Source organism: Notolabrus celidotus, chromosome 9 (assembly GCF_009762535.1).
Source record: "Notolabrus celidotus isolate fNotCel1 chromosome 9, fNotCel1.pri, whole genome shotgun sequence".
Taxonomy (NCBI): Eukaryota; Metazoa; Chordata; class Actinopteri; order Labriformes; family Labridae; genus Notolabrus; species Notolabrus celidotus.
In genome coordinates this window covers 33,467,333-33,488,035 of record NC_048280.1, presented here as the reverse complement: position 1 = coordinate 33,488,035, position 20,703 = coordinate 33,467,333, and the positions used below count along the sequence as shown (strand labels likewise).

At 42.2% G+C, this 20,703-nt stretch overlaps 1 protein-coding gene across 1 annotated transcript in view; it reads right to left on the bottom strand.

Annotated features, from left to right (window-relative positions):
• Positions 1–20,053, bottom strand: part of LOC117818342 (protein crumbs homolog 1-like) — a 55,672-nt gene extending 35,619 nt beyond the window's left edge. Inside the window, exons 1-2 of the mRNA XM_034691170.1 lie at positions 19,858–20,053; positions 2,925–3,620 (exon numbers count right to left, since the gene is read on the bottom strand). Coding sequence (XP_034547061.1) covers positions 2,925–3,620; positions 19,858–19,927 — 766 coding nt within the window. The 5' untranslated portion in view covers positions 19,928–20,053. The remainder of the gene's footprint in view (positions 1–2,924; positions 3,621–19,857) is intronic.
• Between the last annotated feature and the right edge of the window lie 650 nt (positions 20,054–20,703).

The following is a 20,703-nucleotide window of genomic DNA, read 5'->3' as shown; positions in this document are numbered from 1 at the left end:
ACAGCGGCAACTCAGACTAAAGCTCATTAAACGCAGCCGTGAGGGCTTTTTTTATACAGTGAGCACTTTACACAGGTATAAATAGAACTATATACCAACTGCACTCAGCTGCTAACACAAAAAATGAATAAGTGACATTTTGTCAATGGATACCAACCAGTGTTAATTTTGGCGGCTATTTTAGATTTAGTCCTTAGTCTCACATTTTAGTCTTTTCAGCCCTTTATAGTCTTAGTCTAGTTTTAGTCGCCAGAAATTTCAAACATTATAGTCTAGTTTTATTCACATTTCAGTCCGAAACATCTTCACTCTTTAAATAATTCATGTAGTCGATCAGATATCGGTATCAGGGTTATACCAAGTGTTAAAATCGTCAACACTCCTTTAACACTTTTGCTTGTGTAATATCTTTTGCCCTGCTAAAAAGTCAAAAGAAAACATTCTTGATGTGGCCACTGTGACTGTATTTTGATTCTCTTGATTCACAGGAAAGGACTGTATTGCACATTTACGACGGTCCCTGAATGTAACTGCAGTGACAGGCGCACTGGACAGACAGTCAGTTCCAACACTCTGAAATGCATCTTCATCTTTGATGACGAGGAGTTGATCCAAACTTACTAAATGTGTCTGATGTTTCACCAAACTGGATTAAATCAAGCTGTAGACGCAGAGCTTTTTACGGTAATGGCAGCAAAAAACGGCAAACATGAAATAGGCTTAAAGGCCCTGGGAACCCAAATCAACAAAAACTACCTATGATATTTCAGACCATATGTAAATACTAAAAACTATGTAAAAATATTAGAACTCAACTTGGTTCCATTTTCGAATTATGTTCAATTATTAACACGTTTTCACACTGGGTTTTAAGGGGGCTTGTTTAACCTGATTTTTAACTACTTCGCTCCTGAGACAGAAACAGAAACAGATGTCCCCCGGTTGTGTCTTTGTCACTAACGCACACCGGTGGTAAAAAATCATCAATGAAGATGAGACAGATACATGGAGGTGAGGAGAGCTGGTTCATAAAGCACACCTGCTGCAGGTAGAGACCAAGCTAACACTGAGCCCCTCAGATAATAACTCAGCCTGTCACAGGAAGTCATCACGCCATCTTTATTATCAGCTCGTCATAGTCTTGTTTTCGTCATGAAAAAATGAGTCGTTGATGAACATTTATCGCCATAATTCTCGTTAACGAAATGAACACTGATACGTAGACTTGAACCCTGAATGCTGTGACATTGCTGTGGTAACAGCGCTGCCTTCATAAAAGAGCTCAAGAACAAGTCAGGGTGGAATAAAACTCTGGATCCAAGGGTTTAAAAGTTTAAAGTCCTCCATTGTTCCTCCAAGCAATTTATTGATCCAAAAGCAAATGAACTTGGTAAAAATATCCCTCTCTCCAACACGGTAGGTCTCAGCAGATGTGTGTCTAACATGAGTTTGGTTCTGCTGGAGGTTTCTGCCTGTTAAAGGAAGTTGGTCCTTGCCACTGTAACTTGCTAAATGCTGCAAAGTGCTCTGCTCATGGTGGATTAAGATGAGACCAGACTGAGTCCTGTCTGTAAGATGGGACTAGATCTTACCCTGTCTTGATGCTGGGTCTTTGTTAATAATAGAACATAGAGTCCGGTCTAGATCTGCTCTGTTTGGAAAGAGTCTGAGGAGAACAGTTGTTGTGATAAATAAAGATTGATTGAAGTTTTCTCAATGCAGACAAGTTCAAACCTGCTGCAGCAGCCAAAATGACTGCAATCAGGAGGAACCGGCAGCCAATATAAAAAGATGCTCAACAGTAGTGTGCATCTGTCCTTCATACAGTAGATGCATGCAAAAGGCCAAAACTCATGCAACCAACGAGATGTGCCTCAAATAAGAAATGTTGTGAAATGCTAGAACAATTGTGTTTACAGAAAATGAGCTGAAATTAGAAAAGTTCCAAAGTGTACAAACCCAGAAAACACAAGCAACCGAAAAACATTTCCAAACAGCGCCCCCTGAAGACCAGGAGCACTTATGCTGTGATGACGAAGGGAGATGGCGCGATTACGTCATAGACAACAAGACAATCAGCAGGTATCATTATGAGCAACACAACAGTTAGCCTGTTAGCATGAAGAGACTCAGCTGGCGCTGTTTTAGATGGTGCTATATTTTATCACAGATGGATTCACTGAATCAACACGTGAGAGGAGATAAGCGCGAGGAGCAAAGACGTTTCAACACGGCTTTAAAATCCTTTTGAACTCAAAAAGCCGTGGCAGAGATCGACCGGTGTTTTGGTCTAAACAGCGACCCTGTTAACTGCTGACTTTCAGCCGGATGCATCCCTCATAAACGTCTTTAGACCATCATTAAATATCTGATGAGGATATTTTGAAATCTTAATAAAAACTAAACTAGTTTGCATTCCCAGGAACTCCCTCTGTGTTTCAACGGCTGTGTAAACTCCACAAACACTGACACGTTCAGCTGAAGGTCTCCAGTTTACAGGGTCACTTTTAAAACCGGAAGAGACGCATTCACGGTGGGCTGAGAGAAGACTACTGTTACAAGCTGCTAAATCAAGAGAATCACAGCTTCATCTTTTGAAAAGCACACACACATACAAAAAAGATAGAACAAATAAAAACTAATGAAAGAAAGAGAAATCAAGTGAATCACAGATGTGTGTGATGTTATTGTGGACGGCGGGCGGAATAAAAACACTGCGGTTAATCTACCAATCAGATCCCGACCCCCAAAAGTCCCGGGACCTTTGAAAAGTACCACCCCCCTAGCAGGGGCTTTTTAGGGGGGAGATTAACTACCCCCTGAACTAAATTTAGACCCTGGGTCCACCGGTTGAAACGCACCTAGTTCTGGGGTAAAGTCCCTCTGGTTGAAAAACGCCTTAATGTGACACTCCAGTGTCTTACCTGTAAATCCTGGAGCGCAGTCACACATGTAGTGATCCACCTCATCCAGACAGGTCCCATTGTTCTGACAGGGTCTGGAAGCGCACTCATTGATGTCCAGGTCGCAGTGGTAACCTTGAAATCCGGGCACACAGAAACACTGGTAGCTGTTCACCCCATCCTTACAGATGGCTCCATTCTGACATGGCTCAGACTGACACTCATCCGTGTCCTCCTCACAGTCTGTCCCCTGGTACCCTGCAGCACACTGGCATTCACACCCAACGTCAGGGACATCCACACAGGTGCCCCCGTTCTGACAGGTGTCCTCCAAGCACACTGTCACGTTGTCCTGGCAGCTCTCCCCTCCAAACCCGAGGGGGCAGTGACAGGAATATTCATCCACTCTGTTGACACAGAGGGAGCGGACACCTGTGCAGGGGTTGCTCTGACACTCGTCCACGTCCTCGGTGCAGTTGAGTCCGGTGAAGCCGTCCGGGCAGTGGCAGGTGAACTCGTCCGTCCCTGGTTTGCTGGTGCAGTTGTTGCAAGGTGAAAAGATGCAGGCATCATACAGCTTGTCACAGTTTTTCCCCATGTACCACACCGGTCCTTTGGGGCACACGCACACATAGTCCCCCATGTGATCCATACACGTGGCTCCATTGTTGCAGGGAGATGATAAACACGTGTCTGCTGCTGCTGTGCACAGAAAGCCTGGAATCAAAGACAAAGTCAGCGTTAAAAATACACAGAAGGACATTTTACTGATGAAAAAAAAAATTCTCTCTCCAATTACCAGAGAGAGGAAAGAGCAGAGTTACCTTACAAAGTCAACTGTAAGTACATATTCATCAACAAGTGACATATTCTCATCAATGACATCACCTTCTTGCAGGAATGATGTTATAAAACTGAATACACTCATTTAAATGTGTTTAATCTCGTTAAACAGTTCAAGAGAAAGTCAAAACAAGTTACAGTGCCATGTTTATTCTAATGACTCGTGATTTTATTCATTGTAACACAGGCCACTCTTCTGAAGAAACCCCCCTTTAAATTAAAGCATGCATAGATTTTTAAAGCCTAAAATTATCACTTTATTTTTGTAATATTTATTTTTCTCTAAATAGTTAGGGTTAGGATTAGGATTAGGGTTAGGGTTATGATGAGGATAAGGATTAGGATTAGGATTAGGGTTAGGGTTATGATGAGGATAAGGATTAGGATTAGGGTTAGGATTAGGGTTAGGGTTATGATTAAGGCTAGGGTTAGGGTAAGAACCAGAATTTAACCTTAGCAAACAGAACCCGGAACCAACTCATGGAAACAGAACCAAAACCAAACTCATGGAAACAGATCCAGAACTAAACTCAAGTAAGCAGAATCAGAACCAAACTAAAGCAAACCAAACCAGAACCAAACCAAACCAGAACCAAACCAGAACCAAACCAGAACCAAACCAAACTCAAGCAAACAGAGCCAGAACCAAACTCAAGCAAACAGAAACAGAACCAACTCAAGAAAACAGAACCAGAACCAAACTCAAGCAACAGAACCAGAACCAAACTCAAGCAAACAGAACCAAAACCAACTCAAGCAAACAGAACCAGAACCAAACTCAAGCTAACAGAACCAGAACAAAACTCAAGCAAGCAGAACCAAAACCAAACTAAAGCAAACCAAACCAGAACCAAACCAAAACCACCCAACCTCAAGCAAACAGAACCAGAACCAACTCAAGCAAACAGAAACAGAACCAACTCAATCAAACAGAACCAGAACCAAACTTAAGCAAACAGAACCAGAACCAAACTCAAGCAAACAGAATCAGAACCAAACTCAAGCAAACAGAATCAGAACCAAACTAAAGCAAACCAAACCAGAACCAGAACCAAACCAGAACCAAACTCAAGCAAACAGAACCAGAACCAACTCAAGCAAACAGAACCAGAACCAAACTCAAGCAACAGACCCAGAACCAAACTTAAGTAAACAGAACCAAAACCAACTCAAGTAAACAGAACCAGAACCAAACTCAAGCTAACAGAACCAGAACCAAACTCAAGCAAGCAGAACCAAAACCGAACCAGAATGGAACCAGAACCGAACCAGAACCGGTTCTCTCTCGATGCAAGCCGGCTCTTCTGATTCACTATAAACATCGACTCTCAGAGCCGCAGCTTTTGATCATGACACATCACCAATGTGCTGAATCTGTGTTACAGTTATGAGGGGGTCCTTGGACAACTTTCTCACCTGTAAGGGGTCCCTGGCTCCAAAAAGTTTGAGAACCGCTTCTAAAAAGTACCTCTCAGACTCAGTGGAGGAAGAGCTGAAGAATGTGTAACTTTCATCATGCTGTCATTTGATGTACAGTACAATGTGTTGATGTTTTATTACCAAAAACATCAGACCTAATATGACCTTTGACCCCAGAGTGTGGTAGGTATTGCACATTGCTTTCTTAATGACATTAGAGCGGATCTGTTCCTGGCCATGCAAAGGCAGACTGCAGTAACAAGATTTTTAAAAACCAAAATTATGGTTTTGATCCTATACAAATGTCCTCTCCTGAACAAATGTTTAAAGAGTGCAGTGTCACTTATATATCTGTCGCCCGTTTGTCTGACCAGCTTTAACTGCATGAAGCCCTTTTCCTCTGTCTCACCTGCTGAGTAGTTTCTGCAGGTGCGGCTTTATAGGTCAGTAGAGCACCTTGACCCCCGCTGACACTCACAAGTTAAGTTATTAAAGTTGACCGTATGTGTTTGCTGCTGCTCATCTGCAGCTCTTAAGACTCTTTTAACTGCACGTGTGCACTCATTTGTTTTTGAACTAAAGCCTGAAACACAGCGACCAAACCCTGAACGAGTGTTTCCATTAAAGCTGGGGTTGGCAGTCTGAAAACTAGCATGAATTTGAATGTAGCATGTCCTCATGACTCCGTCTAACCCCTCCCCTCTTCCCTCAGAGCTCCTCCAAAACGACGCCCCCCCCGCTCACATGCATGAGCGCTGCTGACTTGCGACCATATGATGGTGACTGATTCAAAACCGGTCCTCACCAAAACATTCTCATAGTGAAAGTTAAAAACACAAACAAACATGGCTGCTATTAGTACTCACAACTGTCATGCTAGCATTATCCAGTTGTACTGGTGACACGATATCAGGAGAAAAGTTATAACACATATATAATACTGTAACAGCTCTACTGTTTGTTGAACCTGTTCAGTGTAGATGCTCTTAATTCCTACAGTGTTGACAGTAAGTGAAGGCATCAGGAGAGGTGTAGAGCGTGCGAGTGGGAGAGAGGAGAGACAAGAGGAGAAGTTCTTCATTCATTCAAACATTGATTGTTGTTTTGTTGGTTGGCGTGATCACGGCTGACAGTGACCGGTAAGTAAAGATCAGCGTGTTCACCAATCGGCTCGTCATCACTACAGCGTCCAGACGGACGCTACAGTACATTTACATTTCTGTAGGACTTAGTAAATGTCATTCATTCTTCTGCTTGTCAGAGCCCCCGTGGTGAGAGCTTTTTAGACTCTGATCTGGACTACAGTCCTGAGCAAAGCACCTCATCGGGTCAGAGGGGACAGGCCCGTGGTCGAGCGAGAGGGGCAGTAAATAGAGTCAGGGGAAGCAGAGGCAGGAGACGGGGACGAGGAGTACGCGCCGGGGAAATGTACGCGCAGGAGGCGGGCAGAACGGCAGGACGGGATTTGAATGGTTTAAAATTTTGGCACCCAAAAAAGGCTGATTGGTTGGTGTTTTCCCAGGTTTACTCCGGCTGTAGATAGCAGCTTTTCTTCACTCTTTTTTAAAAACACATTATGTATTGATTGACATCAGGACATAAAGATCATTTTAACCAGTATAACAAAAAGTGGATCTAAATCTGATTACCAACCCCAGCTTTAACTGAACACCTGACTCAGTTCAGTGTTTCCCTCTCTAAGCTTGAGCTGTATTACCTTCAGGGGTTATACAGCGGGCTTCTCATCACGCTGACCTTTAGAGATGCTTAGAAAGCAATCTGGTGATGAAGACCCTCAGGACTTAAAGTCACAGCAGATGGTGTTAAAAGTAAACTTCTTACATGGCCAAGCTCGCACCTGTCAGGGATGTCAATGAAAGTGTCACTTGTTATCTGCAGTTCAGGGCTTGAAGGAGTGTAATGAGTAAAACGGCAGAGACACAATAAATACATTCAAGAAGAGAACCACAGCAGCATTTTGATTTCATTCAACTTGATAATCTGTCCAGAAAATATGTTGATAATCTAATCCTTAACTTTCTGAATGTGTTTATCACCACTATTTCCTTTTGTGACCCTTCAGGAAACGTTCCTAATGCCTGCTTAGAGGTGTAGTGTGATCACGTCTCTAAGACTTAAATCACTCATTGTTTCTGAGTTTTGAAGCGTATCATTTGTGGACACCATATTGGAAATGCTGACTCAACCGTACTTTCGATGCAATACGATCTGGAGAGTGTTTTATTCTGAAAATTAACCGGATGTTTTCATTTTGTTTTGGTGAAACCTGACTTCCTGTCCCGCTCCATCTGCTCTGTTGAGATTGATGCGTCGTGCTCCGGCATCCGGCAAAAATAGAAGTCTTGTGTATCTGATCCGGAGGGCTCCAACCTGCTGGATCAGAGACACAGCCTGACACAACAGAGCGGATCCAGTGGAAGTTAACACATTGACTAGAATAGAAACCTATCAGATCTGGTGCTGTGAAGGATCGGAGACGGACCGGACACAAATCTGGTGGAATTTTGCCGTAACACTGCATTCGACGTGGGATCTATGCATGTAGCGCGATAGCTTGACCAAACATGGAGAGAGGGACAGTTGTGAAGAAGTGTTAATATGTATACAGGGGTTGTGGTGCTCCTCACTATTTGAAGTTGGGAGCATGGGAGCTACCAGGTAAAGCAAGCATCTAATCTAAGTATCAACATGAGCAGTGATGCACTTTATCACTCAGATATTCAGATATTCAGTCACTCAGAAATGCACAGAGCCATTGTGCTGATGGATGAAACTTTCTACTTTTGCAGGAAATCTTCGACAACAACGACATCCTGGTATCAATGTGTTTATATCTTCCCTTTTAACACCTCCATCTCCTCTTTCCCTCTGCTTCCTCTTTAACACCCTCAGTTCCTCTGACAAACAGCTGCTCTCGCTTCCCTTACCTGCTCTAACACAGAGTCATCCTCTCACGTCTACCTCTCACTTCCTCTCTGAGCTCTGCGTACCTGAGAGGTGCTGTTTTCTTTGTTCTCCCTCTCTTTGAATTTGAATGCTGGTAATAAGTCTGAGCACAGAGGTGATGTTTACACCGTTAGAAAGAGTGACACTGGAAATGTTTCAGAGATTTCCTCTTAAAAATGACTCACTGCAGACCCTCAGTCTAAAAAAGTTTAGCTCCAGTTATCAACTTTTCAGTGAGAGTCTGTCTGCACTGACTTTGCTGACCTCTGGCCCTGTCTGCAAAGCTTCAGATGACTTTTGTAACTTGTTTTCAGGTGAAATAAAAATCATGAGATGTCAGAGAGCTTATCCTCTTAACATTCTTACACCTGTACTCAAGGTTCACACGGGCAACTTATGAGAAACCAGCAACCATAAAAATAGGAAAGAATGTCAAAGCCTCCCAAAATATTATAATAAAAAAGTCAATGCCTCCATAAAAAAAATCAAAACGATCAAAGTCAAAGGATAATGATTTTCTAAAACGTCAAATCTCCACGAGACTTCAGGCCTCGGTGGAAATGCAGACAAAATTGGGCCACAGGAGCCATTTAGTTCCAGGAAGAGTAGTTCCAGTAACTAAAAGTTCCTGGAACTTCTGGTAAAAAAACCCCCAATAACCCAAATGTCAACAATCTTTAAGGGACCTGCTGAATTAGGTAATGTTTTAATCTGATCACCTGTAATGTTTGACATTTCTGCAGCACAGGAAAGGTTCAAGGACGTTTAAATGTAGCTTTTAAGAATGAATTTGCACACACTTCTTCTTCTTCTTCTTCTTCTTCTTCTTCTTCTTCTTCTTCTTCCATAGTATTTAATACAGACACAGGGAGGCTCCTTTCAAAGCAGGATGTTCCCTGCAGTGAGTGAACTTACAGAATGTGATAATTGACCCAGATTTGATGATAAAGGTGAAATGTTTTCCATGTTTCTCCCTCCTTATCTCCGCTCTGATGCCTTGTTCAGAGGTGTCATTTCCTCCGTCTTACATCATCTCTACGTTCCTCCCCTGCTCGCTCTCACATGTTGTGAGATCATCTCTGAATTTTTCCTCTTTTTGTTTTTATTGCCTCCCTCGATAGAGAGAGCCCACATCTTAAACTCAGTCAGAGCCGTGCACGTTAACCAGCACTATCCCTTTAACCCAGGAGAAGAGGGGGAGCAGAGACAGCGGGGGTCTCCTCACTCCTCACCCTTCCATCTAACCCAATCAACCCCTCACACATTCCAGGGAGCTGATAACAGCCCCTCCTTCTTACTCCTCACCAGACATCCCCCCACTCATCCCTGAGCACTCCATAGATCATGGTTATGGCCCGACAGAGCGGACACCCTGACACTGACTGGTACCAGCAGTAACACTGAGCAGAGATGACGACTGTTAGCAGGTAGAGGGATGTCAGGATCAAACTCTGGATGCTCTCCAGAGACCTCACAAGGTTTCCTCAGAGGGGCTCAGTTTCAAGTTAACATATCACTGATCCTTCTGACGGGAAGCAGGGAGTCACTTCACATGATGAGCTGGAGTTTCATTGCTCTTAATACTTTTCCTATGACGTGGTTCTGCTGGTTTTCAAAGATTAAACTTCAAATGTTGTCTTATGACCAACAGAGAGCAGATTAAAGTGAAGCAGACGGTTGCAGCAGCTCTGTCAGACACACAACAAACAAAACATGACACTGTAGGTTCACCTCGAACTCTGTTTTGGAATTATTCAGATCACCTCGTGTGATCAATGAGACCATCTCTCTTCACTCTCTGCTCCTCTGACCACCTGCAGCACCTGACGCACGCTCTGCAGGTGGTCACAGAGAGAAAGGTCCTACAGTGAGTTAGTGTGACGTCTCTGTTTCGGAGTTGTGTGCAGCTGGTTGGTGCCGATGGCACTCTGCAGTATCTTAGTTTCGGATCGATGTAAAATGTTACATTATTAACAAGTCTCGTCCACGAGCGGATCACGTCTTGTCACAATGGAATAAAGAAAGATATAAAAGTTGTGTTACCAGTTTGGAGCTTTAATTTTTCCTTTTTGAATATTTATCCATCGCTGTTGTACTCCTACGTCTTGTCACATACACCCCTCTCACGAATCATTAATTCCATTTTCTTGAATTAACAAGGTCATTAGTGCACTTTATTGCCACCCAGTGGGTGGGGAGCGCAGGTCAGCTCCACTGGCTCCCCATCACACACCGGATCAACTACAAAATACTTCTCCTCACCTTCAAATCCACACACAACCTCGCCCCTCCATATCTCTCTGACCTCCTCCATACTGCCACACCCATCCGCACCCTCAGATCCTCCTCCTAACATCCACCTCACTGTCCCCTCCTGCTCGCCTTGTTACCATGGGGAGCAGACACTGACTCACTCTCACATTTAAAATCCAAACTCAAAACTCATCTGTTTAAACTGGCTTCCTCCATCTGACCACAACTCCTCTGTCCATTCACTTCAAACTTTTGAAATTGTATTTTATTTACTGTTTATTGTTTAAACTCTGTTTGTTTTTAATGTTGTAAGGTGACCTTGAGTTTGTCAAGAAAGGCGCCTATAAATAAAATGCATTATTATTATTATTATAACGTGGTCGAGTATTGAATTACTCCGCCAGTCACTACACTGCAGGCACAGACGCACTACATGGCAAATTATTTGCAGTACATGAATAATATATCTTTGGACTAATTAAGTGAAATTGGAAAATGTCCCACGGCACACCTGACGATCTGTCACGGCACACTAGTGTTCCATGGCACAGTGGTTGAAAATCATTGCCTTCACACTTTGGCTACATGTGTTATTCCTGGCTTCTGTCTTGTTATGTATGCCTGCTCTCCTCAGTTTCTCCTCTTTTTATCTGTCTATACTTATAAACCAGTCCCTTCAGGATTTCGCAGGCTTTTATTATGATTGTTGCGGCCCAAAATGCCTGATTTTGTGACAGCTCTTTGAAAAAAATTGCGGTAAAAGTTGCGTTACAGTTGTTTTTAGAAAACATTCTTGATGTGACCACTGTGACTGTATTTTGATTCTCTTCATTCACAGAAAAATGCCATGAAAGGACTGTATTGCACATTTACGACGGTCCTTGAATGCACCTGCAGTGACAGAGGCACTGGACAGACAGTCAGTTCAAGGCACTCTGAAATGCATCTGCATCTTTCAACAAGGAGTTGATCCAAACTTACTAAATGTGTCTGATGTTTCACCAAACTGGATTAAATCAAGCTGTAGATGCAGAGCTTTTTACGGTAATAGCGGCAACAACATCAAACCTCAAATATCAAACAAATGTCCCCTGGTCACTAACGCACACCAGGGGTAAAAATCCTCAATGAAGATGAGACAGATGCATGGAGGTGAGGAGAGCTGGTTCATAAAGCACACCTGCTGCAGGTAGAGACCAAGCTGACACTGACCCCCTCAGATAATAACTCTAGTATCTATAAATAACAACGTTGTCATCACAACTTCCTGGAGGGACTGATAAAGGAACAAATGCTAAAAAATAATATAAGAAAACAAATCAGTCATCAAGAATCTTTGCTGTGAAAAATATTTTTTTAAAAGCCTGTTTTTTTTTCAGTTTGCAGTTAACCTCACACATTCTGTGATGCTCACCAGGCCACAGCAGCTACAGGAATGAAAAAAACGCTCTTTAGAAATACTTCCTCTTGTTACTAATGGTCTTCTTTGCTCTTGTGTGGCACATCAAGGCATCAGTTTTAATTTCAGTGTTTCATAACCAGCTACAAAATCCTCACAGGAGCTTTGGGGACCACATGTTACTTATTGTTGCAGGTTCAAAGGTCTGAAAAATGTCAACTTTTATACATAAAGTCTGACTGGACGATGCTTTTTGTTTTACCCCTTCTTACTCAAGTTAGACTGATGCCAGAGATCATCTTTCTCTCTTTGACAGGCTGGGAGTAAAGATCATGTCGTTATAAACACAACAGTGGAAGAAGTTTTCAAAGTTCAGAGATCTGACTCAGACTTTATTTAGATATTGTGAGCAGGAGGTTTTAAGGCGTATGGAGTTTCCTGACTCACATCATCAGTTTTCTGTGTGAAACACTGCGGCTGGTACTGAGAGGTGGTTCATGTTTTACAGTCTGCAGACAATAAGTGTGTCTTCAAATGAACTCTCTGAAATGAGACAGGATCTTTTCCTCTTACGGAAGGTGTACGAGGCAGGGACACAAAGAGTTTACTCCGACTCACGCAAACAGCCTGACAGAGTCGCCACAGAGACTCGCTGCGGGGCAGAGGAAGCAGCAGCGCTATGAATCACGGCAGAAAGGGAAGCCCCTGGCTAATGCACAAGTCGAGCTCAGAGGAATTTTATTGAATCACCACGAGGGGCTGGCAGCTCTGCCAGGGTTCAGCTTTGTGCTCCGTGGGCCCCACAGCAGGTGGCTGCTCAGCTTTATGTGAAAAAATGCAGAAATCCTCCCTGAATCAGTCACAGTTACACTCTGAGTCACAGACGCACATCCTTTTGTCTCCGCTGTGAGCCGCTGCAAAGGCTGCATCACTTTCAGGAACAAGTGTCTGACTGGCTTTGAGGCATGACAACACCACCTTTACGGAAACACTGGAGGAATAAAACAAGTCTGTTGACCAAGTCTTTTCCAGCTCTATCTAACCAAAGTCCACTTTGTAGCAAGAGAAAAAAAATGTATTAACTTCCTGTATAACTTTTTTCATCTGTTGTAACAGTAGAATAGCTTTGCAGGTGTACACACTGAAATGTTCTGGATCCTTTAGTTGTTCTTTGTGGATGTTTGTGTCTTTTTTATCACTCATTCCATCCAAAAGAGGCTGAATGTTTTGGAAGCCTTGAAACATGTAGCAATTGTAAAACAAAAAGTTCTGTTCTTATTTCTTCCAAAGTGTGTTTTCCCCACCTAACAAAAAGTTCTTCACTGATTTGGGTTGTTTTCACACGTGGTGATTCAGCAGACTGGGTTTGATTGGGGGGTGAAATAGCATCACTTTCATGTGGTTCGGCACGCTCTCACACTGCACTTAGTCAAACGAAGCAACCCGTCTGGACAGCGTCACAAGGTCATAACGACTGCTCGCTTGTGGCTGTATTGTCCCAATCCAACAGAGAAAGACAAAGAAGAAGAAAATGTATGCAGTCTGGGGGGTTTCTGCTTTTGCTTTGGTGTTCATGTAATATCTGTGTTTCATACGAAGGTGTCATGAGCAGCAGGCGAACGAATCAGAACTGAAGGAGAAGCCGAACCCTGATGACGACGACTTCAAATAAACCGCACCAGGATGAACCGAGGCCCCATCACACCGCTCCAAATGTACTGGACTTCCTGAGGTACCAACCATAGACTGTAACCAAAACAAACTAGCAACCACGGCGGCAACCCTTTGCGACCCAAGCTTCAGTAATGATTGTGGACACTAAGGGTTGCTTAATCATTAGTATCCCCGCACGGAGGGGTTTTTTTTGGCGTCATGGTGAGATGGTCCCTCTCCATCTAAGTGTCTTAGGTCTCTCTCTCCTTCTCTTTCCCTGTCCCTTTGTATATCTTTGTGTAATCTTTCTTTCACTTTCTCTTATTTATTTTTTTTGGCCCACCTAGGTGTGCACGCCCTCTTTTACAGAACATGATATTAGCTGTCAATAAAAGATAGGCCAGAGTTCTAAGAGGGATGGTGATGGTCGCATGCACACAGTCACAAGCACAGAAGAAAAATGTTTTCTTTCTTTTCTTTTGCTGCAAGAATAAATTGTATTAATATTTGACAGTTTGTGACGAACATGACACAAACCAGAAATATATATACAGACAAGAGGAAAGAGAAAAAAAAAAAAACTAGCAAGAGATAAACTGGTTGTATGTCACATGGTGGAAACATGTAAAACTTTACTGTACGTAATCTATGTTTTACTTTTTTTTTGTGTTTTTTTTTTTTCTTGGTGATTTTGGTGACTAACAAATAAGCTAAAGGAGAGGTGAAGTTGCACAAAACACATGACAAAGAACAACAACTTTAACAGTAAGTATACAGGTAGGAAGCTGAAGGCATGTCAACAATGTAATGATGACTGATTTAAGACCATAGACTGTGTAAATAATAGATGTAGTATCCGTGACGTCACCCATCTGTTTCAGAAGCACTGTTTTGAGGCAAATCGTCGGCAGGAGCCGTATTGCTGCTGTTGAGTGATTGTGACGTAAAGAGGCGGGCTTTGAGCCTCCTAGCCAACAGCTGCAGTGTTCCCGCCTGTCAATCAAGTCAGCTGTGCCTCTCATTGGAAGACTTGTAATCTCAATATCTTTGAAATTGCCGCGTTATGAAATAATTCACCCCCCGTACAGTGTGTGCCGATAGAGAAATGAGCTATCCAGACTACACTCGTTTTTTGAACCAGGCTGTAAACATGTTTATTTCTGCTGTAAAGATCGGCTTCTTTGAATTGGTGTGTATGTGGTTTCTGGTACTTCCAGAGCCAGCCTCAAGTGGATCCTTGATGAACTGCAGTTTTTAGCACTTCCACATTGGACTCATATTTTTAGACCGGAGGTTGCTGCATGGTACCAACCAGGGTTCATTCAAAGGGGACCAAACAGATGCTTTTTTTTTCTTTCCCACTGTCTTTCAGTTTGTGGATGACACAAGGAGTAGTTGCTACCCTTAAAGGTGACATATCACGCTTTTTTCATCAATATGTATTGGTCTAAGAGGTCCCCAAAACATGTCTTTAAAGTTTATGCTCAAAAAAACACTTTGAAATCAGATTTTGGCATGCCTGAAAAACCCTCTTCTTCAGTCCTCCTCAGAACACTCTGTTTTCTCTCTGACCACGCCCCCTCAGGAAGTGGATGTGCCTCGGCTCTCCAGCACGTTGATCTAATGTTTACATGTTGGCTGAATATACACGGCTGCTCAGAGATCACGTTACTTCAACCCTCTGAATCTGATCCAGAATCTGATCCTGACGGAGAGGCGCCTGTAGCAGGACCTTTCTGAAGGATTGGTCACAGATTTAGTGTTTCTTGTTGTTTTATTTGTCAGTATGTGGACGTGTGTCTTGGTACACAGCTACAGCAACAGCTATGAACATGTAACTATGTGGCTATGCTAATTAGCGCTAGCACTTATCCATGACAAATAAAAATCATCCACTCGATCTTCAAATCTGCAGGCCTGGGGAGTAAAACCGACCTCTGCCGGAAAGGCAGCAGGACCTTTTCTGAAGGATTGGTCACAGATTCTGTGTTTCTTGTTTTATTTGTCAGTATGTTGACGTGTGTCTTGGTACACAGCTACAGCTACGACATGTAGCTATGTAGCTATGCTAACTAGCGCTAGCACTTGTCCATGATAAATAAAAATCATCCACTAGATCTTCAAATCTGCAGACGTGGGGAGTAAAACTGACCTTTGTGTTTATTAAGACAGCCTACAACTAGCATGCCTCCCTCCTAAGCTCCTTGTTAGCACACATTTGTGCAGGTAATGAAAAACGGAGGAGGGATTCAGTATTATTTTATACAGTCTATGGGCTGAACAAGCTCCGAGCTCTGACTCCGTGACAGACCGGATATTGTTGTTACGTAACAAAAACACGGAAGTCTGAAACGGCTCGTTTCACACACATTTACAGAAAGGTGTAGAAATCAGAACAGGGGCAGAATGGATTTTTTTCATTCTCGGGGGGTTTGTAGACATGCCAGGGAAACATATTTCAGGTAAAGAACCATTAAAAAGTCAATTTTGCATGATATGTCACCTTTAAGACTGCTAATGAGGATTTTAACCAAAAAACACACATATGTAAAAAAAGAACTGTCTGGTTCGACAAAGATTTCTCTTGCATTGCACAGCTTCTGTTCAAACTTAATTTGATACCAAAGACATTATTTTTCAGTTCCATGTCACTTTAAACTAAACAAGGTAATAATTTATTTGTTCCTTTCAGGGCACTGCACCGTCTTCTTGCTTTCTTCTGCCACCGTGCTGAAACATAAAAACACCACTGTGCTTTGAATGGAATGTCTCACTTTAATAAACTCCCAGACGGCTCAGCTGACGCGTCAAAAGTAATCTGCACTTCATGTCAAACAGAATTAAAAAAATCACTGAAGTACTTCAGTTTGAGCTACCAGCTGTGAGCGAAGCATGCAGGTGCAAGTCAGTGAGTAACAGCATCACAAAATCTTACAGAGCTCTATTTAGGAGAGAGAGAGATAGAGAGAGAATCACCCCAGACCTGAAGATGAGACTACATCAAAGACTTTAACTATTAGTGCTGATAGATGGATGGAACTAACTGCAGGCTGGTCATCTCTGTGGAGGACTCAGGTCTAAGGGACGTCCTCAGGTTGACCTCTGCACTTTATTGAAAAGTGCTGTACATGTTGTACATGCACTCCTGCATGATTCTCCATGTGTCAAAGAGTTATACTCTAGGATAGATCAATACTCTGTTTGGCACAGAATAATCTCTCTGAAGCCGTCTCCTCTCTCAGTCATGGTTTCAGACCACACTGGTAGACCTTTCTGGAGTCCCTGAGCTCCCTTGTCTCGTAGGTTCCTCTGGATCTCTGACGTAGATGTGCCAGACTCCAGCTGCTACAGCTACTACTATCCGTCTCACCACTATCATCTCTCTCTCTCTCTCTCTTCATCTCCCTCTATCCCTCTCTCCAACTCGGTCTCAGCAGATGTGTGTCTAACATGAGTCTGGTCCTGCTGGAGGTTTCTGCCTGTTAAAGGAAGTTTGTCAAGTTTGATACAGCTTATAGTTAGAGCTGGATCAGGCTTGGACCAGCTCTTAGTTATGCTGCTATAGGCTTAGACTGACACACTGGGATCCTGTCTTTCCCCCTCTCTCCTCTCTCTGCCTGTCTCTTACTTTAACTCTTCCTGTCCCATTAAAGTTACTAACCATAGACCTTTCTGGAGTCCCTGACCTCCCTTGTCTTGTAGGTTCCTCTGAGCTCCCTCTCTCTCTTATTCTCCTCTATCCCTTTTTCCAGACCCAACTCGGTCTCAGCAGATGTGTGTCTAACATGAGTCTGGTCCTGCTGGAGGTTTCTGCCTGTTAAAGGAAGTTTGTCCTTGCCACTGTAACTTGCTAACAAAGTGCTCTGCTCATGGTGGATTAAGATGAGATCAGACTGAGTCCTGTTTGTAAGATGGGACTGGATCTTATCCTGTCTTGATGTTGGATCTTTGTTAAATCAAGAATCCGGTAAGAGCTGCTTTACATTTTTAAAATGGACTTGACCTACTTCAAACCATGTGAGTTTCTCCGGTACTAAGATCAGCTCACTCCTCCTTCAACTTTTACACACAAACATTTACTGCAGGCCCTTAAAACATCACATTTATCATCTCTCTCAGGTTGTTTCTTGAATAGATCCTCCTTTATGAAGGCACTCTGAGAGCCTATTCACTCCTCTTCTGTGTGTATCATCTGGAGGTGGCAGCCTGTCAGAGCCTCATGTAGGCTGGTTCCTCTCCTCTGAAGCTGCTGTTGTTCAGATCGTTCTAGCTGAAGCTAAACGTCTGCATCTTTCAAAAGAAATCCCTGTCCTGTTTGCCTTTTCAAACCTCCCTCGGGGTATATTGGTTGTGAAATGCCCGGGTTTCCTGTCCTGTGCTTTTCTCTAAAAACTTCTAAAAAGTAGTCACATCATCTGTAATCTTCATCCTCACATGCACTCTGCCTCCTGTTTGTGTTTTGCTCCTCTGTCTTTAAGAGCTCAGAGTGCCAGGTCTCTTGCCATGCTCCTTCTTCTTCTTAATACCCATCACCCCCCCCTACCCCCCTCCTCTCCATTCAAAGCCTAGACAAAAAAGCTGTGCAGCAGTGCAGCCGGACGCTAAGCTTGTGACCATGGTGATCCTTAACAATGCCACCCGCAGCCAATCCCTGCCTCCGCTCGGCCTCCGTTTAAACGAGCCACAGACGCTCCACACAAACTGAGGTCGCGGGAAAAATGGGTCAGCAGGGATTCATAAGGTGCAGGGGTCGACTGAGACACACACACGCACACCCACACACACACACAGCACATACTTAGATCCTGTTTAATGAGTTCATTATCTGATGGGAATCAGGGAGATGTGCACACTAAAGTCAGGATAACACTAAAGTTGTAATCCGGTGTAATGCATACATGATTTCAACACAGAGTAAACAACACAAACAAGAGGAAGATGATGCATTTGTTCTGTTTTTCTTTTTTCTTCTGTTGAGTACATTTTGGATTTTATTTACCATTTTTAACTCAGTGTTTGATATATTTGTTACTCATGTACAGTTCTCTAAATCAGGGGTTCCCAAACTTTTCGGTCCACAACCCTCAAAATATAGGTGCCAAAGACTTGCGACCTCCACTGTAATTTAGCTGGTCTGCAGAAAAGTAGCCACCAACATGCACATGTGGCTGCTACTCATGCTTTAGTTTATTAACTGTAAACTAACCCTAACCTTAGAAGTCATCTACAGAAAGGTAGAAAAATAATGAAAAAAATGTATTTACAAGGTTTTATTTCTAAATGAATTAATTTGAAAAATATATATTTACAGTAATGGTAATATACAGAATTTTAGAATACTTAAAAATATATATATATACATATATATATATAATCCCCAATTAGTGTCTGGCGACCCACTTTGGGAACCCCTGCTCTAAATGTGCAGTTACATTTTTGAATTTTGGTGCATGTTTGACTTCATTTCTGTGCACTTACAAAAAAATATCTCACCTGCATTGCAAAGAAAAATTTGTTTCCTGCATGCAACAGGCTCATGTGATTTATCATTGTTTTGCATTAATCAATCAATCAATCAAAATTTACTTATATAGCACCTTTCATACAAATCAAATGCAACCCAAAGTGCTTTATACAGCGATTGAAAAAACAAGAAAGAAGCAGAAATGAAACAATGGCAAGACATATTAGGGGAAGATAATAATAATAATAATAATAATAATAATAATAATAATAATAATACAAATTAAAAATAAGAACAACATAAAATAAAATAGAGACCAATGCAGACCCAAAAATAAATATGTAATTAAAATAAGTTAAAGCATCAAAATTAAGAATAAAAATAGTTAAAATAAATAGATTTAAAAAGGGTAAGGATAAGAGTCAAAAAATAAAACTAGTAAATAAAAATGTAGCATTGCTGTCTCATGCTTGCTTGAACACCACATCACACTGTATTTTCAGGCACTCAATTTTTGCAATTTTTTCATTTTTAAATTGTTTTATATTTCTTAAATCATTTCACATGTTTTGATATTTGCAGATCTAACTCAGGCTCCCACTGTTATGCTGTTGTTTTGATGTTTTGCACATCAAAGTTTTGTTTTTTGTCATTTTAAATTTCTTGGATTTCATTGAAGTACACTTTTCTATTTGTGTCCTGTATGCAGGAAGTCAAATAGTATTTAAAGTCAAACTGAGAGCACAAATATTTTACTTTCACAATGTTCCATTCTGGCTCCAAACACACTCTCAAGAAGCCCACTCATTTTGTAAACAAGCAAGTTCACACACACTCCACTCACTCTTCAGACACAAGCAACAGGTTGAGTGTGAACACTCTCCTCCTCTGATGCTGAGTGTAAAGAGTTGAGGTGTCTCTGCAGCAGATGTAAACAGCACATGTTGCACTCTTACCCAGTTTGAACATCATCATGGTGATCAGCAGCGTCCTCTGATGTCTGGACCAAACTCTTCCAAACTCCATCTTTAAAACGTTTGATGAGGTTCATACAGCAGGACGCAGCGCTCCATCCACGCCGCTCAAACTTATCCGCTGAGAGGGAGGAGCAGTGCCTCCGTGCCTGACCACTGGGACTCTGAGCATGAGTGTGTGTGAGTGTGTGTGAGCCTCTGGGGACCAAGCTGAGTAAAGCAGAGTAATGGAAAACATGAGGTGGATTACTGGACTGGACTCATTCATCCTCTGCCCCACTGATCTCTGTCTCCTGCATGCTTTACATTTCAAAGTTTTCAAGAGTTTCTCTGCATACACATTCATTTAAACCCAGAGTGACTCACAGCACTTCCATTGATATTAAGATTTAACTAATGCGGCTGGGTGATGGTAGCTCTGTGTTAGCTGTCACCTCAGATAATTCAGAACCTGAACTTCACCTTAAGCCCTACTTTGTGGTGTTTCTGCATTTCAGAGAAACATGAATGCATATGTAAAAAATAAAGACTGTGATTTTACTTTTTCAGTTTGTTAAATGATAGTATTGTTTTTGTTTTCACTTGGACTGCCACAAAAAAAAAAAGATCACAAATTTCTGGATTTCAAAATAAAAGCATTTAAAGTAAACATCCCATAGGAAAAGAAATTTGGAGAGGAGATCTCAAAAGTGTTTCATTTATGTTTATTTATTTATTTAACCAGGTGAGTTAATTGAGAACCAATTCTCATTTGCAATAACGACCTATGTCTCCTAGACAACAATGAGATCTGTTTGAAAGCAAAATGAGACTATAGCTTATGTCTCC